This window comes from Ochotona curzoniae, unplaced genomic scaffold (genome assembly GCF_017591425.1).
Source record: "Ochotona curzoniae isolate NIBS_2020 unplaced genomic scaffold, NIBS_Ocur_1.0 contig_1, whole genome shotgun sequence".
NCBI classification, from domain to species: Eukaryota; Metazoa; Chordata; class Mammalia; order Lagomorpha; family Ochotonidae; genus Ochotona; species Ochotona curzoniae.
Genome location: NW_024464918.1, coordinates 42,784,760 through 42,811,176, shown reverse-complemented (window position 1 = coordinate 42,811,176; position 26,417 = coordinate 42,784,760). Strand labels below are relative to the sequence as shown.

Sequence of the window (26,417 nt, the reverse complement as noted above, 5' to 3'; positions counted from 1 at the left end):
AGGGGTGTCTTCATGTTGAGTCTCATGACCAGGGTGGAGTCAGTGTCACTGTCCTGCTCACTGTGTGAGGATTAGGGTGACTCACAGTGGATCCCTCCCACTGCAGGAATGGGCTCTGGGACTACAACAGGTGTCTGTTCCTGTCCCCATCCCACCTTCCCCTGACCCACAAGCCAGGGTGCAGCCTCCAGGAGTCTGCTGTTAAGTGAAAAGAGAGCCAGGTCAAATGGAGCTGCCATGTAGTTTATCTGATACATTCAATACATTGAAGGCAGCATCACTTTTAAGAATGGCCCCAACCTCTTCCTTGCCCTGCCCCTGGCCAAAAAAGGAACTCATCCTAGAGTATAGTAAGGTGGTGGACCACTAGTCAGATCTTCAAATGGTTCTTGAATTCCAGCCAGCTGTAAATATTTTCAAGAGAGTTCCTCCCTCTTCTTTTCATCATCCACACTGAAAGAGGATACTAGGAGTTACTTTCTTTGCCAGCTTCCTGCTTTTGCTTTGTCTCCTTCATAGTTCCCTCATTCGATGGCCAAGTCTCATTCTATAGATGTGAAACTGAGGCCCAGGTAGGCTACGTGTCAACACAGGGTCTAGGGCTGGAGCTTAGAGCACCTGACTCTCTTCCAGGCCTGCAGCCTGAGTCTTCCCTTTGGGGACTCTTGCTCTCCCCAGGAGAGCCTCTTCATTCCACACTGCTCCTTCTGCCTCTCACCGAGGGTAGTACAACTCTATTGGGATTGGTCAATGCTGCTCTTGGAATGAGTATTTTGTGCACATAATAATAACACATCAGCAATTCAGCGTACTCTGAGATGACACTTACGGGATCACTTTGATGTCTTCTTTGCCATGCAAGATATAGTCAATGACCTTGTAGAAATTGATCTCCTGACAAAAGAAAAAAAACAACAATGGTATATCAGGAGTAACAAAACCACAACAGGGGTGTGGCCCTGAAACAGTTCTGCTTCTCCACTGTCATCTGACCATCAGCCCCCTCTAAGGGCAGCCACGGCTGCCTCCTGTGCTGACTCCTGGAACTCCTTGGTATCAGCTGGCACCTGTTACAGGGCCCTGGAGATTGATGGCAAAGAGAGAGAAAGACTGCTACCAGGATCCACAGTGAGAGTGAAAAAGAACTGGAGCCGTCCGCCTATTTAGAATCAGGGTTAGCGGTCAGCCCCCATGCAGAACACTGTCCGTAGTCATGGTCCTCTTTCTCCTCCAAGCCTACCACTCAGCTGTTCTTTGCGTTGGGTCACTGCTTACAGGCTTGCCTCCCCAATCCTACTTCATTACTCTAAATGAGTTTTCTGTATTGCCTTAGCCTCTTAGCACCACTCAAACTCCCATTCTCTCAGTCGATTCATCCAATTGCATTGGGATGTTGGCCAGTGGCTCCTTTCCTGAACTCTCCAGGGAAAATTCTGCTACCCTCTGTGGTCCTCTGTACTCCCCAGAATATGTTTCAAAGGGGAACCTAGCAGTAGGAAGAGGAAAAGACTCAAGCACAGTAAGACAGCACCAAGGCCAGAACATGGGGCTTGGCACACAAGGTTAATAGTTTCAGATCATGTCATAGCATCTGTGGCACTATTGCCTAGAACAGGGCTGCTCAAAGCAGGGTCTCGGAGCTAGTGACAGTCTGTAACCTTGTCGTGGCGAGTGAGAAACTAAATCACCAACTCAAAACTTTTAAAAAGCTGAGTTAGGTTAGGTCTGCTGAATCTCATTTAGTAAAAAATAAAAAGGAACGCAAATGTTGTCTGTCTTTACATAATTGATTTTTCTGCAACTGTGCTTTTGTCATATACTGAAAAGTACCAGTCTGAAATGGCTTGGAAGCTTTTTAAAAAATAAACAAAACCCCCAACCCTTCCTTTCTTTCTTCAAGTTGAATTTTATTGGTAATATTATTTACGTAATTGAGAAGGATATATGCCCATCTGGGCTACTGATCAGGGTGGGGAGGGCAGAGGAAGGTAAGTGGGACGAATGTTTCCAATTTTTTCTTCTTTTGCTCTTATATCTGTTGGAGTTGGGAGGGGGAGGGGCTGCTTCTTGCTGTCAAATTATATTAGCCCCCTTGATGTCACCTTAGAAACCCCGATGTGACAACTCTTCCTTTCCTGCAGGTATTTTGAGAGGTACTGCTCAGATACCCGGGCCCCATCCAGTGCCTCCTGACTCAGAAACTCCACAGAGAGGAACTCCTGACAGTTAGGGAGGTCTGAAGCCCACCCCGCAGTCAGACACCCCAGCCTCCTGCAGACACCCCCTGCTTCTCAGAGCCCTGAGCCTTTGGCAGCTGTAGCATCCCCACACTTCAGGAGGAAGCTCTGGCTAAAGGTAGAGCAGGAGCTAGAACTGCATAGCTGGTGGCTGAGGCTGCCCCCCGCCCAACTCCTGGGGAGCGCAACCTCTAGAACAGGAAACATCCGAGAGGGGAGGCAAGATGAATGGAAGGAAGCCAAGACTAATTCAGAGTTTAAAAGACTCCTTGTTATAGTCTTGGTTTGATTATGTGTGCTCTGGACTTCAGCCTCTCCTGACATACATTGAGCCCCTGTGGGCATGTGTGTCCCCAGACAAAGCCTGGCACCTAACTGTGTAAAGCTGCCCTAAGAGATGCAGAGTGGACACAGAGACCCAGCTTCACTCTTAGTCATTGCCTTTCTTCTCTGTCTTTCTCATCAACCCCAGGTCAAGGCGGCAACTGCAGCCCTCTGTGGTTTTTTTTTTTAAGGTTTATTTTATTTTTATTAAAAAGTCAGATATACAGAGAGGAGGAGAGACAGAGAAGATCTTCCATCTGATGATTCACTCCCAAGTGGCTGCAACAGCCAGAGCTCAGCTGATCCGAACTTCCTCCAGGTCTCCCACGTGGACGCAGAGTCCCAAGGCTTTGGGCCGTCCTCGACTGGCTTCCCAGGCCACAAGCAGGGAGCTGGATGGGAAGTGGACCTGCTAGGATTAGAACCGGCACTCATATGGGATCCTGTTGTGTTCAAGGTGAGGACTTTAGCCACTAGGCCAGGGCGCCAGGCCCTGTTCTTTGAATTTTGGTTAAAATTCTGGGTTAAAAGGAATCTGTGGCACTGTTAGGAATTTTCGCCATTATGCAGCAAGTCACTCAGGAGGCTCTTGGTTCTTGACCCTCAGTTCTCCCCGGCTCTTGGCTCCCTCTCTCTTCCTAGAAGCCTTCTCCTGTCACTGTCAGGAGACCTCTCTTTGTCTCTGTCCTCTGCACTCTCTCCCTTCCCACAACCATCTTCCTCTGCCCTCTTTTCTCTTCCTTCCCACTGTCCTCCTCCCTCGCTGGAATAAAGACCTCCTGTCTGACTCACTGTGTATAGTGTCTTGGGTTAATGATATCTTAGTATCTTGGGTTAATGGCAGAAATTCCTAACCAGCACTCTGTTTTTCTGCCTATGCTGGGAACTGGCAGAGCAAGCTGATGTGGCCCATTGGCCCCTCGGTCCCATGGAGAAATGACTGACGTGCCTCAGAATTTTAAAAATATTCTATTGCATGCCTGTCAGTTGTGCATCATTGCAAAGTGGGAAAATCATTAGCCAGCTGGCCTAACTTAAGTCATGAGTTAGGGACTAGCTATACCTGAATGAAATGGATATTTTGCATTTTTCCTTCAGGAGACAATTTAGTCCATGCTCTTGGGAGAGGTGACAAGACATACAGTGAAATGAGAAAAGAAAATACCATCACCATATTGGTTGACAGTGGAACATAGCAACAGTACTTTACAAAGTTCCTGGGGACCATGAACCTAGCTAGCATAGCAGTTAAGATACCAGTTAAGACTCTCGCATCCTATTTAGGACTGACTGTCCAGGTTTGGTATCTAGCTGTGGTGGCTGACTCTACCTTCCCACCAATGCAGACTCCTTGAGGTTGTGGTGCTGGCTCAATTCATTGGCTTCCTGACACTCATAAAGAGGATCCAGATTGAGTCCACAGGGCTAGCTTCCACTTGCTCTAGCACTCACCCTCTGCAGGCATTTGGGGTGTGAACTCATGGATAGAAGCAACTTTGTCTGTCTCCCTGCCTTTCAAAAAGAAGTGTAAATTGCCTGGATAAGCAGAATTGAACGTATTGGTGCAAAAACAACTGAGAAATCCATGCATAGCATTTTTCATAGTATGAATTTTCCACATATTATGAGAAACATGTCTTACGTTAAAGTAAACTCTTGGCTTCAACTCCATGACCTTTCTTAAGTGCCCTCATACTTCTTGAAAATCTGCATATGCATAGGCATTCCTGGAAAGATGGGCTGATAACACCCAGCAGGGAAGGTGTGGCTTCCATGCTCCTGTAAAAATCATTACTTATGAGGTTTTCCAATAAACGTGAATGAATTTTCTCAAAACACATTTCTGGCTCCTCACAGTATGTATGCCCTGTAAGCAGTTCTGTAAAGCAAAGATGGCTGCATTATCTTCTGGGACTTCGGCTGGAAGGGGCAGACATGGTGTTCCAGGACCAGGACTGTTCTGATTTTTTTTTTCTTTTTTGTTAGTCTTTCCTAAAGCCCAGCTGTCCTGTGTTGCTGCTAGGTTGCACACCCAAGCACACCTGGGGCTCCCTGGACCTGGCAGGCTGCCCTAGCCAGGAGGTGCCAGACCATAAGGCTCTTTAGAAAAGTCAGAAACAGACATTTTGCAAAGCCTACAGGAGGATCCATTTGCTTTCACAAAATGTAACAAAAAAGTCAGTGTGTTTTCATGAGTTGGGTTTTTCCGTCCCTGTTGCTTAGCCAGCAGGCCCACAAGGCCGCGTTCATGTGTGTGCTCAGGAGCCTCTGAAAGTCAAAGCCGAGTCATCAAGATCACCTCTGTTAGCTTCTGCAGAGCCACCAACTTGGGAACACAAGGGGCTTTGAAGGCGCTACTGCCTCAGCCACGTCATGGTCCATGGAAACTTACCAGGCTGAAAACGTGAACACCACTTTTTGTTGTTTTTCTCCAGGAAGCCTAATTGGCCTGTATAACTTTTTAAAACTTAAAACACTTCCTACACACACAACTTTTTAAAAATTAAACCATATGCACACACTATTTCATTTTTAAAAGGAAAGGGAGGAAGATGTAGTGGCTGTCAGAGAGGCTCATGGGTTAGAATGCAGACAAAAGCTGTATTTCTACCAAGAACATGGCAGGTATAGAGCCAGAGTCCTGCTAGGAGGCCAAAGTGAGCGTCCAAGGCGTGGTTTAAGGACTGAGGGAGAAGTGCCCTGTGTTTGAATGCATGGCCTCTCTGACTGTTCTCAACTGTCTAGCAGGGACAGTGGGGACATGTGCTGGGTGAACTTGCTGAGAAGAGGAAGTGACATAATCCAGGCAGAGTAGCTGGCAGACAGTGAGGGTCAAGCCAGCTAGCTATGACTGCATGTTGAAGTACCAATTGTGTGTCATGCTGGGATTCCCTTTAGTTACTACAGACCAGATAGGTCTGTTTGATCACACCAGTTTACCAGCTAGAGAAAGTGAGACCAGCCAGATACAGAGCTCTGATTGTCTCTCTCCAAGCCCACTCTCCTTTTTTTTTTTTAAAGATATATTTATTTTTATTACAAAGTCAGATATACAGAGAGGAGGAGAGAGAGAGAGGAAGATCTTCCATCTGATGATTCACTCCTCAAGTGAGCGCAACAGCCAGTGCTGTGCCGATCCGAAGCCAGGAGCTAGGAACTTCCTCTAGGTCTCCCACACTGGTGCAGGATGGCACAGCATTGGACTGTCCTAAACTGCTTTCCCAGGCCACAAGCAGGGAGCTGGATGGGAAGGGGGCCTCCAGGATTAGAACAGGCACCCATATGGGATCCAGGGGCACCCTCAAGGCAAGGACTTTAGCCACTGGGCCACGCTGCCAGGCCCCCAAGTACATTCTTTCAGAAGATCCACTTCTGGCCAATCATGTCATGCTCTGGATACTTGTCTCCCCTGCTCTGCCTTGGTAGTGAAGAACATAGCCCATGCTATCTGTTACTTTCTTCAATTAACAGCCTCTACTGATTCTGTATCCAAAACCTTCAGTTGCATCTTCAGCTCCAGAACGGTGCTTACCTGTGTCTGATAAATTTCATCAGAATAGCATCCTATCAATTTCTTACTGTGAATGAATTCCATGTTGGAAATAGCTTCAGTAGACATAACAATAGATTTTTCATCACTATAGAATTTATCAGCTGATCTTAAAGCTTTTGACTTCAGTCTCTGATCAACAAAGCAGATTCGTGTAGTTTAAGGTTAGCTGATTCTGCTAAAGTGGCACATTTCGCATTCACTTTTTCATCAGAAATAAACAGTTAATGCCACTTTTTCACTCCTAAATGGGCAAAATACAAAACAGATTGACTCTTCTACTGTGTTGCTTTGGCAGACTCACATGGAATTGGGGCAGGACTTCTCCGCAGAGTGCGTCTAAAAGGAAACAAGTGCCATCTCCTACAATGACCCAGACTTGGTGTCATCCAGAAACAGTGCTGGGTTCAGGTGTGGTTAAGACGTCACTTTGCATGCCCGCACCCTAGGTCAGAGTGTCCAGGTTCCAGTCTAAGTTGATAATGTGCACCCTGGGAAGCAGTTGTTACTTGGATTTCTGCCACCTGTGGGAAGATCTGGGTTGAACTCTTGGCTCCTGGCTATGGCCTGGCCCAGCCTTGGCTTTCTGGACATTTGGAGAGTGAGCCAGCAGGTGAAAGATCTCCCCTGCTCCCTCTTCCTTGCCCCTCTTAACATCATTCCTTTTTTTTTTTTTTTTTTTAGATTTTAAACAGTGAGGGTGGGTCTTGCCACACAAAGACACTGACGTATTAATTGGTTTAAGAGATTAAGGTCAATGTTGACTTTGTTTCCTTTCTTCCTCCTGTTGTAGTTGTTTCACAGCAAACAGACCTTTCAGAGGTTCTTTGTTATAAAGTTTGAGTCTTTACTGGTAGATGTAGTGGCTTCCGGGACGGAACTGTGGTTCGCTTGGAATTGACCTCGGATGTAGCTCCAGATTCACTTGCTGACATTGTAGCCCCTGATGAAATCTTGTCTTTGGGAGGAATGCTCACTGATGTGTTCCTGGTGCCCTTTTCATGGACCACCTCCAAGCTCTTGTGACCTTGCTGATCTTCCTGATAGACCCCTTTCCTGTCAGGGGCACAGAGTTTGGTCACTAACTCCCCACCTCTTCCTCTCCAAGGGCTGTGTTTCGGAGGGCATCAGCTGGGACTCCCACATCCACACGGGCACCCACACCAGGCCCTTTGTTTGGGGCAGGTTAGGATTCTCCTGGGAGAGACTGATACATCATCTCACCTGGGCAAGAAGGTGTGACAGGAAGAGCCCTCCGAGTGGATCCGGGCATGGCCCTCCTGCTCGCTTATCCTGTGAGCCTCAGCCATGGCCTTTCTGTCACCACACAGGCTCCACAGGCTGGGTGGGGGCCGCAGCTGTTCAGCCCACTTTGTGGCTGCATCCTGTCACCCAGCATCTCCAGAAACAGGGTATCTCCTGTTCACTGCCATACAATGCCAGAAGACCAAAGATCCACCACTCACAGGGACCTCTGTGAGCAGGGCAGTTGCTCCTCACGTCAAGACGTGGGGATGGGAACAGGTGAGAGTATTCAGCCCGCGTTGCAAGGAAGCAGCAAATGTGCAGCTCCAGTGCAACCTACCCTGAAGAACTGTTGTTTCAGTTTCAACTGCTCCTTCCCCATTTTCAAAAGGGCCTAAGAAACTAAGAGTCTATGGGAGATAATTTGATTAGTAAGGCTTAGGCACCAATTCATATTTTTAAAAGTACAAACAAAAAATGTTTCAGATGGATATAACGCAAGCATGCTTATTCCCTGGAATTGGCCCTCTGGCTCCCTCCTTCTAGATAAGATATGAACTTTCCTCCCGGAGCTGATAATCCAAAATCCTAAATTCCTGCTTGGTGAGTCCTTGAATGGGAGGCCTGTCCTTTCTGACATGCTTTTCTCATCTGTGAAGTGGGTGGTTGATTCCTTCATGGTCTGCCCCACAAGTCACTGAAACCCCTTGCAAGAAGGTTGGCTTGACAGATGTGGCACATTAGGATACTTTCAGGAGCTCACCTAACCCAAAGATGAATACCTGTGCAGTAAAGCCCCGATCTTCAATGGGACCACCATGTCTTGCATTTGGATTCCCTTGAAGATTTGCTCATACTGCAAGTTCCCAAGGAGAGATCTTACCCTTCCATCCGGAGTCCTGGGACCAGAGTAAGGTGGAACCTCGCCCATCAGAACTGGCCACACATCAAAAAACTCCTAAGAGAGAAGAAAACGGTAACGACATGTTTTCACAACAAATCAAAGAGGGGAGATGAAGAATTATTGCTGAGCTGAGTCACTAGTCCCTGAAGCCTGTAAGGTGGGCAGAGCTCCCTGGGGGACGCAGCGTTGGAAGGATGCTGAAACTTGCCAGAACTAGAGGATAACCACGCCTGCCTCGTACACACAGTGAAGGAGCAAACCTGTCCCATCATTCCCTAAAAGCTTTAGGGCTGAGTTGGGACACCCTCATTGCTATGGGATTTGAGAGAGAAAGTAGACTGTCAGGACTTACCAGTTTATTTTGACAGGCTAAACAGGTGATCAAAGACTTACCTAAAATAATGCCCCTTGCAGTATTACTTATAATAGTGAAAAGTTAGAAATTATCTAAGTGCCCAACAAGAGGGAACTTACACTAACTCAATTGTGGCACATGTATTAACAGTGATGTAACAGATGCATGAGTGTTGCTTAACAGGCATCCATGATAAACTGATGAGTGAAAAATGTAAGATGTCAAAAAAGTCATCTGACCCTCACTGTTAAATTTGTATTAAAAATGTTCAGGAAAAATGCAGAGCTAAACGCTAGCAACTAATTTTATGTCAGTGATTGGGACTAGACGGAAACTTAATTGTGTTTTTTAAAGATTCGTTTAAGTGTAAGACAGGGTTACAGAGAGAAACAGAAAGAGAGGAGAGAAAGAGAAAGTTCCTCACCTGTTTGTTTACTTCGAAAATGGCCACAATGGTCAGGGATGCCAGCATCCCAGTCAGTGTCTTAATATACTCTCATAACACCAGCCATTAGATGTGTTTTTCATAATAAACTTACTTGCAAGAACATACAGTAGTGCCAAATATGAACACCTTATCTGAGAGCCAACAGGAAGTACTAACACCTGTAAGTCTATCAGTTATGAAAACAACAGAAGCGGAGGCCGCCAGCCTGCAGCTGCCTCAGTTCTTGGAGCATCTGTGCAAGGGAGCAATTTGAGATCACAAATGAAAAACCTGCAAGCTCACTTCATATGTGAACAAAACCACAATCTACTTTAGGAGTTGTTGTCACAGATAGCAAAGTTCAGCAAAGTTTCAGCCAATCACAAGAGCCACCTGATCAGACCATGACCATATAAGGAGCTGGAGCCCATCAAGTGTCTTCTGTGGCAGTTCCCTGCCCACCCTGTGGGACACAGCACTTTGAGCCTCTTCCAGGCCTCAGTGCTGCCCTATTCAGTTTCTCAAAATTGAGAATTTTGTGTTCTAATGTTTTGATCTTTTAAACAAATTTATTGTTATTAGAAAGCCAGATATACAGAGAGGAGAGACAGAGAAGATCTTCCATCCAATGATTCACTTCCCAAGCGGCCACAACAGGCGGAGCCACTTCTGGATCTCCAACACAGGTGCAGGGTCCCAAGGCTTTGGGCCGTCCTCAACTGCCTTCCCAGGCCACAAGCAAGGAGCTGGATGGGAAGCAGGGCTGCTAGGATTAGAACCAGCACCTATATGGGATCCTGGTGCATGCAAGGCAAGGACTGTAGCCACTAGGCTAGCACTCTGGGTCCCTAACATTTTGATTTTTTTTTTAAGATTTATTTATTTTTATTGCAAAGTCAGATATACAGAGAGTAGGAGACACAGAGAGGAAGATCTTCCATCAGATGATTCAGTGAGTGCAATGGCCAGTTCAGCGCCAGTCCGAAGCCAGGAGCCAGGGACCTCCCCCAGGTCTCCCACATGGCTTCAGGAACCCCAGGCATTGGGCCATCCTTGATTGCTTTCCCAGGCCACAAGCAGGGAACTGGATGGAAAGTGGAACCATTGGGATTAGAACTGGCACCTGTATGGGATCCTGGTGCATTCAAAGCGAGGACTTTAGCCACTAGGCCACCGTGCCGGGCCCAACATCTTAATTTTAACAGAAGATACCCAAGGACCTCTGGAGGAAACACACAGCCGCACAGACCCAGGAGAAGAAGCCGCTGAGGCCTTGGCCAGGCACCTTCTGCAAAGGTTTGCTTTGCACACAGAGCTGCTCAACTAGTTTTGGGCCGAGGCCAGGTTAGGCAGATGCGGCCTCCAACCTCCAGGGCCCTCTCTGTTCACTCATCTGCTAATATTTAGGAACAAACAGTAATCCTGAGCCATGGTTTACTGAGAATAGGAAGCCAAGCCCTTTTGCTCCTGTTTCCTTACCTCTCATTTGTTTGAACATGTCTATCCTGGTACTTCGCTCATTCTTATATCATCTGGAAGACAAACAGAAGAGATTCCATGTGCTCTATGAGACTCCTGCCCTATTGGGCTCATTGTTGAGACTCATGACAACAGGAAAAGTTCTGTTGTTAGGTAAAAGTATGAATGGTGGCCTCCCTAAGCCCTGTTTGCTGTTTGTTACCAACATGTAAAAGTGAATAAGACACTTAAAAAACTTAATGTTTTATCAAGGGGATGGTCAAAGACACAGGTGCAAAAGTGAGCTATTTGAGCAACAGCCAAAACAGCAAAGGAGGGCCCCGGCATGGTGGCCTAGTGGATAAATTTCTTGCCTTGAATGCACCAGGATCCCATATGGGTGCCAGTTCTCATCCCATTGGTTTCACTTCCCATCCAGCTCCCTGCTTGTGGCCTGGGAAAGCAGTTGAGGATGGCCCAAAGCCTTGAGATCCTGTACCCACATGGGAGATCTGGAGGAAGTTCCTGGTTCCTGGCTTCGGATTAGTGCAACAGCAGCCGTTGTGGTCACTTAGGGAGTGAATTATCGGACAGAATTTCCTCTCTGTGTCTCTTCTCTGTATATCTGACTTTGCAATAAAAATAAATAAATCTTTAAAAAAAAAATACAGTAGAGGAAGGAATGTGTGAATGCCACAGGAGCCCAGAAAAATGTGTATCCTCGTCTAGTAATTTGCGTGGCTATGCACTGAGTGAATCCGAAGCTTGTGCCGAGGTGGAGAGATATTATCAAAGGAGAAGTTGGATGGAGAGTGGTGGCCTGTCTGTGATTTCTCCCTCTGTCTTTCCTCCTCCTGCTTTCTTTTTTTCAATTTTTAAATTAGATTATCTTTGAAAGATAGCTAGATGGTTCACTGCCCAGATGCTTATAACACCTAGGGTAGGGCCAGACTGAAGCCAGGAGCCCAGAACTCAGTGCTGGTCCTGTGCATGGATGGAAGGGACCCAAGTGCTAAGCCATCAGCTGCTGCCCCCCAGGACACAGTAACAGGAAGCTGGAATCAGAAGGCAAGTGAAGGGCCCGGTGCAGTGGCCTAGTGGCTAAAGTCCTCACCTTGAGTGTGCTGGGATCCCATATGGGTGCAGGTTCTAATCCCGGCAGCTCCGCTTCCCATCCAGCTCCCTGCTTGTGGCCTGGGAAAGCAGTCGAGGACGGCCCAAAGCCTTGGGACCCTGCACCCGTGTGGGAGACCCGGAAGAGGTTCCTGGCTTCTGGCTTTGGATCGGCATAGCACCGGCCGTTGCGCTCACTTAGGGAGTGAATCATTGGACAGAAGATCTTCCTCTCTGTCTCCTTCTCCTCTCTGTATATCTGACTTTCCAATAAATAAATAAATCTTAAAAAAAAAAAAAGAAGAAGAAGGCAAGTGAGGACTCAAGGCCAGGCACCCCAATAAGCAGTGGGGGCTCCCTAGCAGCCTTCCCCCTTCCTCCTGCTCTTCCTGGCTTTACTGAAGGTGTTTGCTTCAGCCACAGAAAACTGTGACAAGACCTCATACAGTTCCTCCACTTAAAGAGCACAAACCAAAGGTTTTCAAGAACCTTTCCACAGGGTCAGAAACTCAGGTCAAAGTTTACCTATGTGGGGACAGGTTTGTTGCCTGACTACAGGCAGCCTAGTGCACTTCTGACTGCTAAACTGTTTGATCTTAGGAGATGATGGAATAACTCGGAAAACTCATGTTTGCACGAGGTCTTCCTTTTTGACAGGTAGTTCAAAAGAACTGGAGGACAGAACTACATGACAAAGTGACCTGAGGTTATAGCAAGTTCAGTACCTTGGAATGGGATCTTTTCAATCTCAACACTCAGAAATGCTTTTGATTGAAAAGGAATCTTTTATTCACATGAGTTCGTTCCATTGCAACTTCATAAGCGAAAAGTAAAGGGCATATTGCTAGGATTGGCAATTTTGATATGATACTTAGAATCAAGAATATGCAAAAATTAGGTCTGGTGCAGTAGGGTAAGCTACTATCCACGATATTAACATCCCATGTGAGCATCCCATGGTTCAAGACATGGCTGTTCCATATCTGATCAGCTCCTGGCAAATGTACCTGGGAAAGAGGAAAATGGCCCACTGCAATCCATGTGGGAGACCCAGAGTCCTAAGCTGCTGGCTTGACCTGGCTGAACCCTGGCAGTCGCAGTCATTTGGGGAATGAGCCAGTGGCTAGAAAACTCAATCATTCTCTGTCTCTTTCTCTCTCCCTTTCTTTCTCCCTTCCTCTCTCCCTTCCTCTCTCCCTCTTTACCTCCCCCTCACTCCCTCTTTTTCTGTAAATCTGCTTTTCAAATAAATAAATAGATCTTTTTAAAAAGATTATGCAAAAATCCACCTGAATGATTACCCTAGAATCCAAGGTTCCTTAAAATCACTGTACAGCTCAACTGCACTAGAATCACTCGGGAGGCCATCTTCAAGGCAAAGTTCAGAAAAATAAGTCCCAATGTATTTGAAAATCTAGTATGTGAGAAATTGTCTTACCAGAATGATGGTGTTGAAAATAATGAGTAATGGGTAGACTATTCTTTTGTAATTACATGTTCTATCTCTGAGCTGTACCCCTTCTTGGGTAGATTATCTTTTTTAAAAAAATATTTCTTTATTTTTATGTGAAAGGCAGAATTATAGAAAGAAGAGGAGACAGAGATTTTCCATCCACTGGTTACTCCCCAGCTGGTTGCAACAGCCAGAGCTAAATCCATCAGAAGCCAGGAGCCAGGGGCTTCTTCTGGGTCTCCCACATGAGTGCAGGAGCCCAAGATTTGGGCTGTCCTCTGCTGCTTTCCCAGGCCATAAGCAGGAAGCTGGATTGGATGTGTAGCAGCAGGGACTAGAATCAGCACCCATCTGGGATCCCGGCACTGCAGAGAGATTAGCCTGTTGGACCACTGTGCCAGCCAATGGGTAGACTATTCTTTAAGTTAAGTTGAGAAATATAATGGGTAGGGGGTGGAAGCAAAGTTTATCTCCAAATCATAATATATACATTTTAAAATTTCCAAATAAATAAGGATGGATATCTGGCATGGTGGTTGAGGTTTCCATACCCCATATCCTTGTTCCCCAGCTTCTAATCTAGCTCCTGGCTAAAGCACACGTCTGGCGGCAGGAAGTGATAGCCAATGACTGGGAACCCTTCCACATGGGGGACACAGGCTGAGGCCCAGGTCCCTGGCTTCTATGTGGCCCAGCCCTAACTGTTACAAGCATTGGAGCCATTAAACAGCAGATGGAAAATTTATCTCTCTCTGTCTTTTAAATGGAAGATTCAATATATTATATTTAGCAAAACCATAAAATACCAAAAGAGAACATTATTTCAGATGATCCTTATAATATTAGGTATAGGAAAATATTTACTAAGTAAAATCCTGAACTCAGAAGCTATAAAAGCTATTTTAAATCTTACGTATAATAAAAGATATCATAAACAAAGTTAAAATATAACCCAGAGACAGGAGGAAAATGTTTGCAGCATGCTTTACAGATATATAATCTGCTTTCTATATGAAGCACTGCTATACGTTGACAAGAAATAGAAAATTGCATTTTGAAGATAGATATACATTTGGGAACCACATGAAGCAAGTAAAGTTCATAAACATAAAATGTTTACACAACCCCGTGGATAATCAGTAGAAATACAATTGGAAAGAAAAGATATTACTTTGCTGTTTGCATAGGAAATTTTTTCAAAACACTGATATTTAAAATATTGGTAAAAGCTTTAGGGAATGGAACACTCAAAAATCAAAATTCTGGGAAAAACCAGAGTAATTTTACCCCAACTCAATTTCATAGATATTCTCACTTGAGTATGTAAATATTCAATCCCAAGGCTGTTTAATGTAGCAGTATCTTTAGTTGCCCAAGTATCTAAAAAATGATTTTAACACACAGCTATACGGGAAAGGATAAATTAATTATAGTATATTAATAAAACTTAATTAAAGACATAGGTACTTAGCCTAGTAAAGACACCGTGTCCCACAATATAGTCCCTGATTCCAGCTCCTGACTCCAGGTCCTACCAATTCAGACCTTGAGGAACAGTGTGATGGCTCAAGTGATTGAGTTCCTGCCAGCCAGGTGGCAGGCCTGGAGTATATTCCTGGCTCCCAGTCCCCACCCTGGCAGAGTCTTGGCAATTGAAGGCAGTCAGATGACCCAATGGATGGGAGTGTGCACTCTCTCTCGCTCACTCTCTCAATCTCTCTCCCTCTCCCTTTCAAATATATAAATATTAGAAGTGTTTTATGAAAGAATGAGATAAACCCACATGAACTACAGAACAAAGAGGATTTTCCACTTCTGTTAATGGTGATTTACTTGTTTCAGACAAATCCTCCAACTAAAATAATTATAAAATTTGGACAGTGTATACCCGAACATACATACATACATAGTACATATGTATATATGTATGTGTATAAATATATATATATAAGACATTTACTTGGAGAAATCATGAAACTGACAAGGCACAAGGACTTAGTGTACCAAAATCTCAGGAAAGAGGGAAAATCTGGAACTATTAGCCAGACATCAAGTTCTGCTTTTCCTTTTGACCCACTGGCTGACAGCCGAGATGCTGTTGATGAGCTAAGAAGCTGAACAAAGCATACAGAAAACTCAGTGGGCAAGCAGGACACAACTAGACTTCAGAATCTGTAAGGATGGGGGTCCTTGAAAAGACGCCAGGCAGAGATGTAGAAGTGGCAGTGAACCCCAGGAGGACCCCTCTCCACAAAGTGTGCCGACCAGCTTTCAGATCAGCTCCATCTCTGATGGGCTCAAGTAATCTGCCTTTACACTAGTAACTGGCCAGGAGTAAAGTCATCTTTTCTGTTGTGGAAAATGACCAGCCCAGTGAGGCATAAACAGGTAAACTAAGAGCAATGGGAGAGGTGGTGTGGCAAAGTGTCATGGAAAAACAGCACTGGGGACTACACTGAACTCTGCCTCCTCAGCTGCCATACCTACTCAACACCTGGCCCCCAACGAGCCTGATCCAGTTAACTGCTTCAACGGTCCTGGGAAGCCTTGGGCAAACCAACTGTAGGGAAAGCGTTCAATACATGTTCTGAGAATTCCTGAGTTGGAAACTTTCTCTGCACTTTCCCGTTACCTAGACATTGCTTTTTGAAAAGGATTGATTTTATTTATTTGAAAGGCAGATTTACAGAGATAGAGGGAGAAACAGAGGGAGAGTGAGTGAGAGAGATTTTTCATCCACTGATTCACTCCTCAGATGGCTGCAATGACAAGAGCAGTGTCAGTCTGAGACCAGGAGCCAGGAGCTTCTTCCGTGTCTTCCACATGGGTGCAGGAGCCTACACTCTTGAGCCATCCTCCACTGCTCTCTCAGATGCATTAGCAGGAAGCTGGATGGGGAAATGGAGCAGTTGGGACTCAAACCAGCATCTATAACACCTTGTAGGTGGTGACTTAACTTGCTATGCCACTGAAGATCCCCTAAAACTTCTTCACTACCTACCACTGCCTGTTCATTATCCTTATTCTCTCTTGTGCTCATTTTTCCAATGAACTGGGGAATACACAAATGGGTTTGGCTCACCTGTGCCCTGGACTGACTTTCATGCCTGGTGTTGCTCTGCTAGTGTAGACGTGGCTGAAGTACCTGTGGCCATCCAGATTCAACCTGCCTTTGCCCTGCCTCTGACAACTCCAGACAGGATTCTGGGGTCCAGTCGGTGTCAGGTGAAACCTTTCTTGGCAGTGTCTGCCCCCGCCAGTTTTCTTACCTTCTGTTTGGTCATGTCCAATAGCCCCACGGAGTATCTGTCACAGTTGAGGAAGGCACGCACTGTGTACAGGGCTTTGTGGAACTGTCTCTCGATATCTGTAAGTTCTTCAAAGACCTTGCTCCCAGACCACAGCAGTATCTGAAGAAATAGGGGGAAAAAACCTTCAAAACTTCTGAGGCACAAAGCAGCAGCCCACTTAGCTGGGGAATTTTGACAATTCTGTAAGATTCTCTCAAGTTTAACTCCATGAATCCTCCCAATGACCTAGAGAAATAGGATAATTGGCATGGGTTGTTCATAAAATAATAGACACTAATTGAGTACAAGTGCTGTCTCACTAGATGATCTCATTTACCATTGGTAACGTCTTTTGAGAGAAGCATGATAATTATCCCCATTTTTTCAAATGAAAACACAAATTTAGAGAGATTAAAAGTGACTTGTTCAGGGTCGTAGAGCTAGAACGTGGCTGGCCAGGGGCTCAAAAAGCCAAGCTGCCTTGAGAATCTACATACCCTGATGCCCACTGTTACATCCCATAACACTAGTGGTGCTGGCCAGAGACCGTTCAGGGTCTCCCTGGCACCTTCATGACCCCTTGCCCTGCCAGCACTGCTCTCATCATTGCTTTAATGAAAGGAAATGTCCAGTGCATCCCTTAACGTCAAGCGCTTACCTGGCCACGTCGAGTCTCGCAGTTGTGCAGGTAACTCAGGTGAAACACCTTCATAATTAGATTTGCAAAGTTGAGGTATTTGAGAAGAATCTAGAAATCACACAGCATAAAGGGAAGAAGTTTAGAAGGAAAAACTCCTCTTCTGGCCACTTCTATCATCAGCAAACATGAATATTTTAGAAGCTTTCTCACAAACATTTGGGCAGAGTTGTAGGCTCAAAGTGTTTGAGTGTAAAATACATAGAATGTAGGATGTTGATAGTGTGTTAATGAAAAAAAAAACAATCACTTATTAAATTTGATGTCCCTCTGGGAAGTCATTTATGTATGCTATCATATCATCACATGTATCATATTATATAGGTGTTTTACAGTCATTCCTATTTTACAAAGAAGAAAATAGGTTTTGAAAGCAACTTGCCCAAGTCAAACAACTGGATATTGACAGGGTTAGAGCAAGAATTCCTCCACTCCTGACTTTAGAGGTCAGTCTACTAACCATTATCCTGCCTAAGCTCCATCAGACTTAGTGTTGGGGAACCTGAGGCCAGGCCAAATAACAAGGGTCCAAAGACTGGACAAAAAAGGAAAATGTGCAAGCAATTTCTGCAGTGTCTTTACCTCTTCGTCTTTCCTGGTGAAGTGCGTTCCATCCACTTTATTCACGGCCATGATGACAGCCACAACATCCTTCCCATTCATTATAGGGGAGGCCAGGATGTTCTTGGTCTGGTACTCCGTGAGGTTATCCACAAAGTCACAGAAATGTTCATCCTGAAGGGAGTCAGAGACAAGCATGGGAGGAACATGAGGAGCCAGGATGACAAAACAATCCAGAACCCTTACTGGCAAGGGAATGAAGACATTCCCAGCTCCAGTCCTTTAGTGGAAGCAGAACCCCCGAAACCCAGGAAAAGAAGATGGCCTGAGCTGTACCCACTAACAGCAGTGGACAAGGAGTGAGCGACAGGAGGGTGTCATCGGGGAACGTTTAGAGAAGTTTTCTGAAAGAAGCTTAACAATTAGCCCCAGATGGAAAGTCAAATGAGAGCTGCAAGGGAGTTGGGAAAATACCTGAGTGCATGTCACAGTGACAACTGCTAGCCTCACCTGCATACCCTCCCCTTAGTGCCCCACCGCCCCCAGCCTAGGAGATGAGTGCCAATAGTAGCTCATCTTAGAGGGAAAACGGTAACTCAAGACAGTTTGTGTTGCACGTGTGTATGAGTTTAGAATCTGCCTCAAGTCTGCTGCTGCTCAGAGAAGACTGTACAAGGTTAGATTGGGGTCCAGGTCATTGGACGAAAGATTTTTTATTTTCAGTTTTTCTGACCCTCCAGTCCTAGTATCATGCAGCCAGTACAATGGATTTTTCCATAGTCCATAAATCTTTTTGCTATATTTTCATTATACTTTAAAGGTAGAGAAAAACACAAAGATACAAGGAGATCTCTCCTTCTCAAGTTTATTCAAATGCCTACAACAGCTAGACCTAGGCCAGGCCAAAGCCAAGAGCTAGGAATTTGATCCAGGTTTCCCACTGAGTGGCCAGGACTCAACAATCTGAACCATTCCGTACTACCTTTCAGAGTTGGCATTAGCAGGAAGCTGAAATTGGAGGTGGAGGTGGGACTTGAGCCCGGGCACTCTAATATGGAAAGCTGGTGTCTTTTTTTTTTTTTTTTTATGATTATGGTAAGAAGGATTGAGGATTAGGGGAAAGTGCATGAGATCACTGTGATGCATGAGATGCACAGAGATCCAATTTTTCTTTTTCTTCTTCCTGTATCTGGAGTAAGGGAGAAGCTGCACCCAGCCTCCCATCTGCCTCAGTCCTCTCATCCCAGGATCTCTGATCAGAGCCAGAGCCACTGGTGGCTTTACTGTCTTATGAGAGTGCTGGGGTTTGGGGACCCGTGCTGGGGGCTGTCAGAGCAGGCCTGAGATTGTGCATGTGTTTCATGTTTTGTGTTTCAGTCCCAAGGGCAGGTGGGGAGGAGGGAAGGGAAGACCCAGGTAAGTATAATATGCACGTGGACTTGGTCTGGGGTGTTTCACCTGCACTTGTGTCCCAGGTGAGTGGAGAGGTAAGTTCCCAGACCTTCATGCATGTCTATGAACCTGTCTGTGATCTTGGGTCTCTGGTAGAGCTCCAGGCCAGCATGCTACCCCACCAAAGGACTGGGCTTGGGAAGACTTGCCTGGGGAATTCATGTGTTCCCAGGCATAGGGACTATTGATTGATCAGGGAAGGATGTATGAGATTGTGAAGGAGGGAGTATATTGCAGGTGAGGAATGGCTTTGGGGGGATTTCTACCGCTGAGACCAAGTGGTTTGGAGGGGGAAGCCGGAGGCTGGTGTCTTAAGTGGCTTCTTAATCACTACTAAAAAATCTGTCCCACCCTTTTGCAAATGTTATAAAAGCTTACTATGTGTCAGGCCTTAAGCTAAGCACAGGGGATACAGGATGACTAAATTTTAGGCCACTCCCAAATAAGTCAGTTATAGTAATCGAGACCCTAAGGGCTTGTCTCAAAGCTCTGGGGCTATAGAGAAATACACACTAACACACCCTGCCGCCTGGGAGATCAGAGGAAACTGCCACGTGGCCCATTTGGTCAGCACAAGGTGACAGAGCCTGAATTGTCTCCAGTTCGAAGCAATGCGTCTCTCTGTGTCACATGCAGCTTCCCAGCTCTCAGCACAGCTTGGAACACGAGCCAGCCCAACCCAGCAGCATTCATGCTCTTCTAAGAGAGGACACTAGGGTTACAGAGCCAATTCCACAACTCCTGTGGAACCAAATCTGCAGAACCTTTGCCACAATTCAGAAATCTAGCAGGATGCTTTACATCTTTTCCAGCTAGGGTGGGATGAAATAAGCAGGAGCTTTGTTGTCAGTCTCCAACCAGGTGAAGGGTAAAGGAATTAAGAAAAGCTGGCAGAGCTCTGCTGGAATTAGCATTTGAAGATTAAAGAAGGTCTCCAAACAGGCATTAGCCAAGAGCAGTTTACTGTGTCATTCCCAGGGGTGCTGATGAATTCCAGAGCCCAGGTCTGGTTGGGGTTTGCTCACATTCATTTCATGCAGTCAGCTCAGCACCCTGAGCGTTGCCAGCATCTGTACATACAACACTCAGTCCAACAGAACCCTTGTTCCCCTGAGCTCTCTGCCCTGGAGTTCCCTCCAAGCTCGCCTGCTCCCCATTCATGGGCATTTACACCATCAGTCACTGCCAGTCTGATATTTTCAGTCCATAAAGTGTCCTCAACAACCATGCCATCCACCTTCAAACTGGTTCAGAGAAAGAGGACTTAGAAGTTATTTAACTCAATGACTTATGTTAAAGTCCGAGGTTGGCTAGGGAGAGCCTAGGGTCATTGTGCTTCCCTTCAGTTAGCATGGAATGAGGGGTTCCATAGGGAGATTCCAGATGTGCAGAGAAAGTACACATCAGGCAAAACCATGCATGGATTTCAAAGTTCTTTACACCACAAGAAATTTACTTTTTCATCCCCCTTCCCATGAATGTTTTGAAGTCTCCCTGTGTATGCTAAGCACTATCCTGGGCCTAGGATATCCAGAAGGGTGGCCTTTTAGCTCCAGTTAGGTTCACATTTAAATGGAAGAGACAGACAAAATCAAAACAAAACCCAGAAAACAAAAATAAGTGAGTGTTCTTCCTGGCTCAGCAAGTTAAGCTTCCACTTGAAATGCCAGTATCTTATAGTGGAGCAATAGCTCAAGTTCTGGCCACCCTTTTTAAAATCCAGCTCTTGCTAATGCACCTGGAAAAGCTCTGGAGAACGGCCCAAGTGCTGGTACCCCACCACCCACAAGATGGCCATGGATGCAGTTCCTAGTTCCTGGCTTTGTCCTAACTATGGCCCTTGCAGTTATTTGGAGAAAGAGCTAGCAGATAGAAAATGTCTGTCTGTCTCCTTTTCTCTCTTTCTTACTCTGCCTTTGTAATAAGTAAATTAATCTTTAGAGCATGTTTCCTCTGGCATCACGATAGAAAGTGTAGGGGGAATGGGCTGGGCCTTTCTTTGGTCATGGGGGTCAGGTTGGGAACCATAGTATCAGAAAAACCAGTACTGGAGGCACATTCCAAGCAGGAGCACAGTGAAAGCCAAGGCAAGAGATGGGAAAGGGCAGAACTGATTTAAGGACAGAAATGTCTATGTAGCTGAAGAATGGAGTGGCAGACACAGAATGGAGGATAAAGAAGTTAGAGAGGTTGGTAGAGACCCATCCAGTAGGGCCTCAGAGGCCATGGTAATGAATTCAGATTTTAAAGTGCAGGGGATCCTTGCTTTGCATTCATTTCCAGGTTCCCCAATTGCCATTTTCAGTCAGGTACAGTGCCAAGTTCTGGGTGTCTTGTGATGAGACCTACTGTTCATTGAATGATATAATTACACCAGGCTCTCAGTAACTCCACATCAGCCCTGCCATGTACAGCTGCCAGTTGGCATAGTTGCTCCACTCGTTCATTCATTGATTCACTCATTGACCTACTGATGATCCACTCATTCACCCATATTTACTGAGCACTGGTTCCAAGCTAGGCGTTGGACATTCAAGACTACTAATATGGAATATTTTCCTTGGATTCTCACAGTATACTGAGAAATCATGTGAAACATGAACAAATCAAACCACAATATGACACCACAACCCCAATAGGAAGGTTAAGCTGGGCCACCAGAGAATAGACTTGTTCTGTGAGTGACTTCGGGGTTCCTTTCAATATGTCATCAGTGATTGAAATCAGCCCTAGCCTAAGTCCCTTCTTTGGTCATCAGAATGTTGAATCAAGTCTCACTCTAAGTTTCTGGTCTAACACAGTAAGACAGGTTTCCCAGGAAGGGAAGGAAGTAAAGGCAGGCAATGGATATGGGAGTTTCTAGAGTCACAGTCTATAAAAGTGGACTTGGCTGGACACCACGAGTGTTAGGCAGTGCCACCTCCAGCCCAGGCACTGGACTAATGGTGAGCAAGACAGGGCTTTTCTGCCAGGAGAAAGGGCATGAGACTGATATAAATAAGGAATGACAAGTAGAGATCCCAAATTCAGAGATACAAACATCCTAGTCCAGTTTTATCTGTGATACTTAAGAAGAAAATGTTCAGTGTAACTATGTCCTACCTATTGCATGGGGAGCATTAAGCACTATCCAAATTGAACCTCTTGCAGTTCAAATGGCAAGGCGATAGTGAGGGTGCGTAAGGTTTTGCCAGGGAGTGGGAAGGAGCATTGCAGCCCTGGAAAAGTCCATTTGCAGCCCACAAGGCAGCATGTGTAACCATTTCCAAGGCTATCGAGGGTTCTAGAGTCTAAAAGCATCCCTTGGTGTTAGTGCAGGGCGGAGCCAAAACCCAGTTCACACCATCTTCCTTCTCCTTCTTGACCCAACTCCCAGTCACTGACTGGCAAGGAAGGTTTTGTCCTGCCCAGAGCCAAGAACTCAGAAAGAACTCTCAAGGAGGACAGAAGCAAAAACCAAGTAGACAGTGGTGACTGCCCAGATGGCCTTGATCCCCATGCCAGGGTTATAGCCAAGGAGAGAAACTCGGGCCGAGAGCTTGCAGGGAAGAGCGGGCCAGGCTTCCAGGGGGAGCACTGAGGGCTGACTGCAAAGCAGCAGGCCTCCCTTAGCAGAATCCCAGCATGGATAGGTATCATCTTTTTCAACCAGACAAACTTCTTAAATCCTGGGGCCTTTAACATCAGGGATAGAGAAGCTTTTGCCAACTTTCTCTACCTTCTCGCAAAACAATCTAAACTGGGGGATAGGCACTGTGGCGTAGCTAGTAAAGCCACCACCCACAGTGTGGCATCCCATATGGGTGCCAATTCCTGCCCAAGCTTCCTCACTTCCAATCCAGCTCCCTAATAACATCCTGGGAAAGCAACAGAGGATGGCCCAACTCCTTGGGCCGCTGTACTCACATGGAAGAAGCTCTGGGTTCCTGGCTTTGGTCTGACCCCACTCTAACATTTGTGGCCATTTGTGGGGAGTAAGTTACCAGAAGAAAGATCTCCCTCTCTTTCTCTCTCTCTCTCTGTCTCTCTTTCTCTTCATCTCTCTGAAACGCTGCCTTTCAAATAAGTAAAAAATAAATACTAAAGAAAAAGTAGTCCAAACTGAAAGCTTCACATGGGCGAAGCTGGATTCTTTGCCAAATTCCACTTTAGTCCTCATAACAAACACCAAGCAGTAACAGGAGCGGCAAGCAACAGGAGCTGCTAATGTGAGTCATTCAGTGTGCCAGATCACTGCTAGGTACGCAATAATTCTCACTTTTAATCCTCACAACATCACACGAGGCAGCTGTTATCAGCCTACTTTATACATTGAGGAATCAGCCCAGATAGGCTAGATGACTTGCCAAGGCCAAATACTTAGATTACAAGTTAAGATTCACACCCGGAGCTCAGTCCAATGCAGATCTGAGCTCTTTGCCAGCAGATTGAAAAATAATTTTTTTTTTCTTAAAGCCTGGAGTCGTAGCAGGAAGTGTGGAATAGCAGAGCAATGAACTCTAGGGACTCAAGGCTGCAGTATCTGGATTCAAATGGCCAATCTGCCACTTTCTGTGCAACTCAAGCAAGTTATATAAGCTCTCTGGATTCTAGCTTCATTATCTGTGGAACAGAAACGATAAGAATTACAACACAAGATTCTCATGACAGTGAAATGAATGAGATGGTCCATCCTGGTGACAAAGTCTAGAGAGAAAGTTGACTCTAATCTGGTTGGGTGATAGAGCAACTGGTCCCTTCAGATGCCCAAGGGAAGATTAACCCCTGGGGGAGCCCACCCAGTATAGTTCCCACAGGGGCCCCATGACCTGCTTCTCTTTTATTTGACTTTTAGGTTATTATTTGAGAGGCGGAGAGAGAGCTCCTCTCCACTGGGTCACTCCCTAGACATCCACAGGATTGAAGCCTGGCACTAGGAACTCAATTCAGGTTACCTCATGGGTTCCTGGCTCTGAGCTTTGGCTTGGTCCAGCCATGGCTGCTATCGGCATTTGGGAGTTGGGCCAGTGCATGAGAATCCTCTGTCCTCCTGCCTCTCAACCACATAAAAATTAACACATAAAAAATTTCAGGAAATTCTTGCCTAATTACTTGACTGTGAGTCTTTTATGCCAAGTGTTAAGTACACACCTACCTTATATCAGACACAAGAAAAGCAGATGTAATCCCTGGCCTCTGGGGCTTATTATGGGCAATTGATTTAGGATAGACACTGTAACAGGTGAATCAGAGAGGGTGTCCCCCGGAAAGGGGCTCTTCACCTGCAGTCTGAAGGATGAGTAGGAGTTGGCCTGGGCAGGGACTGTGGGGACAACTGCATTGCATCCTCCAGCAGTTGGTGTCCAGATAGGGGAAGAGGTTTGCTAGAACCTTGTTAGAACTGCCAGTAGAATCCCATGAGACACTGTATGCTTAGAGAAAGAATGACTAGTTGTTAGCATTTCTAGCAGTGGCTCAGCCAGTAGGCCCATCTCCTGGTGGGACACATGAAGAAAAATAGCATCACCCCTGTGATAGGCCTGCCAGCAACACATCAGCCGAATTGAATCACCAAGAAACATCAAGCATGTTGATCCATCAGTTTTGTGGAATCCTGACATACAGAGGGACTGTTTCCTATTTCTGGAAAGCAGAGCAATAACACTAAATGATGCAGTTAGATAGATGGCTAAGACTGAATATGAGCTGTTGATCAGATCCTTGTGTTGTGGCAATGTTATGTTTTCTGAGTTTGCTTGTTGTATTAGAGATTAAAAAAAAAAAGGACTGTTAGTTTGGAAGATACACAGTGAATTAATGAGGAAAGCGAGGTTATAATGGCTACACCATTGTTCCAAGTAGGTGGGGGAAATACAGCCAGCAGTCATGGCATGATGTGGCAAAATGTGGTGAATCTGGATGTAAGAGATACAGCTCTTCGTACTATTCGAAACTCCTTTGTGAAGTTGGAAAGCTATCTTCAGAACAAAAGTTCTACATCATTAAGTCCTGCATCAGGAGATGTTCTGTGTCCCCTCCCCAGCCCAGCCTGGGTGACCAGCAGCTCTCATCCCCAGGGCACACCAACATCCACCACCATGGCACACAGCCTCTCTCTGCTCGCCAGCACGGGGAAGGGAATACCTCTTCTGTGTTGGGGACGTTGACCAACTTCTTAGAGTGCGCGACGTGGCCCACGACACCCATATCCAGAGGGAAGACAATCTCAGAGTCGGGCACCACCAGGCAATCTTCCAGGACAGCATCTTTGTGTACGTTGAAGAGCCGGGTTGCTAGCTCAGCAACGCCGTTACGGGTCCTGTACATGAACAGGCTCATGCGGTCTGCCTGCAGGAGGAAGCACAGCTTCTTCATCACGTTGAAGGTGCATTTCTCAGCCTGCAAGTTCTCCTGGAAGTCCCGCAGCAAGTCAAAAATGATCTCACTTTCCTCCACACTGCTCAGGGTGTGGTAGTTGCTCAGGTCCACGGCAGGCTCCTTGGCCCCCAGGAGGTCTGAGAGCACCTGGGCCCGGAAGTGAAGGTCACAGTATTGTTTGGCAAAGCCAATGTTAGAGTCCAGGAACTTCTCTACCTCCTCCGCTGTCACCTCTGCCATGGCTGGAGATCCTAGGAGTTCTTTTCCTTGGAGGAGCTGAGGCAGATGCCTTTGCAATCCAGGTGTGCAGCAGCCCTGCGAACGTTCTCTTTCGATTCAGCCTCTCTGGGTCTAGCTGCAAGTTATACAGTGAGGGCCACGTGGGAGCAGGAGCCAGCTCAGGAGATTAAATCATTAATACTGCCCAAGAACCAAGATTATGAGGATCAGTATGTTCCAGAAACTTCCGGGCCCCAGATGGGAAAAGGAGAGAGCTCCCTTTTCACCTTGGGCTGCTAAGGGAACTGGGAAGAGATTTCTGTTCAGAGCTGGGGTGGGACTGGCAGGGGTCAGCCACCAGTGAGGCAGAGGCAGCCCAGGCTCAAACTGCCATGGCTAGGCATACTTGCTGTCCCCTACAGCCCTTTTCTTAGCCATGTGCCCTGCAGTCGTGGGTAGGAGGCAGTTTGGCCTCTCTCTCCAAGTAGCAGCAGCTCTCACTATCCATCCACATTCCTGCCTCGTTCTTCCCCTTCCCCCAAGCCTTCCCCGTGCAGACCTGCTGTTGTGTGGCCACTGCTCAGCCTGTTATCCTCATGAACATTATGGATCTCATACCAGGGGGCTTGCACTGAAATCTGTCCCAGCTTCAGATTTTAGTGACTCAAATTTCAGCCTTCTAAGGGCGCTCATTAAAATGGCACACCTGGTATGCGTGTTGTGTGGCACAGTGGGTTATGCTGCTGCTTGGCGTATCTCACATTAGCCTGGGCCT

At 46.2% G+C, this 26,417-nt stretch overlaps 1 protein-coding gene across 1 annotated transcript in view; it reads right to left on the bottom strand.

Moving 5' to 3' along the window:
• PDE6A (phosphodiesterase 6A) overlaps positions 1-25,791 on the bottom strand; it is a 59,672-nt gene extending 33,881 nt beyond the window's left edge. Inside the window, exons 1-6 of the mRNA XM_040972698.1 lie at positions 25,190-25,791; positions 17,636-17,788; positions 17,015-17,104; positions 16,336-16,476; positions 8,240-8,314; positions 830-894 (exon numbers count right to left, since the gene is read on the bottom strand). Coding sequence (XP_040828632.1) covers positions 830-894; positions 8,240-8,314; positions 16,336-16,476; positions 17,015-17,104; positions 17,636-17,788; positions 25,190-25,663 — 998 coding nt within the window. The 5' untranslated portion in view covers positions 25,664-25,791. The remainder of the gene's footprint in view (positions 1-829; positions 895-8,239; positions 8,315-16,335; positions 16,477-17,014; positions 17,105-17,635; positions 17,789-25,189) is intronic.
• Between the last annotated feature and the right edge of the window lie 626 nt (positions 25,792-26,417).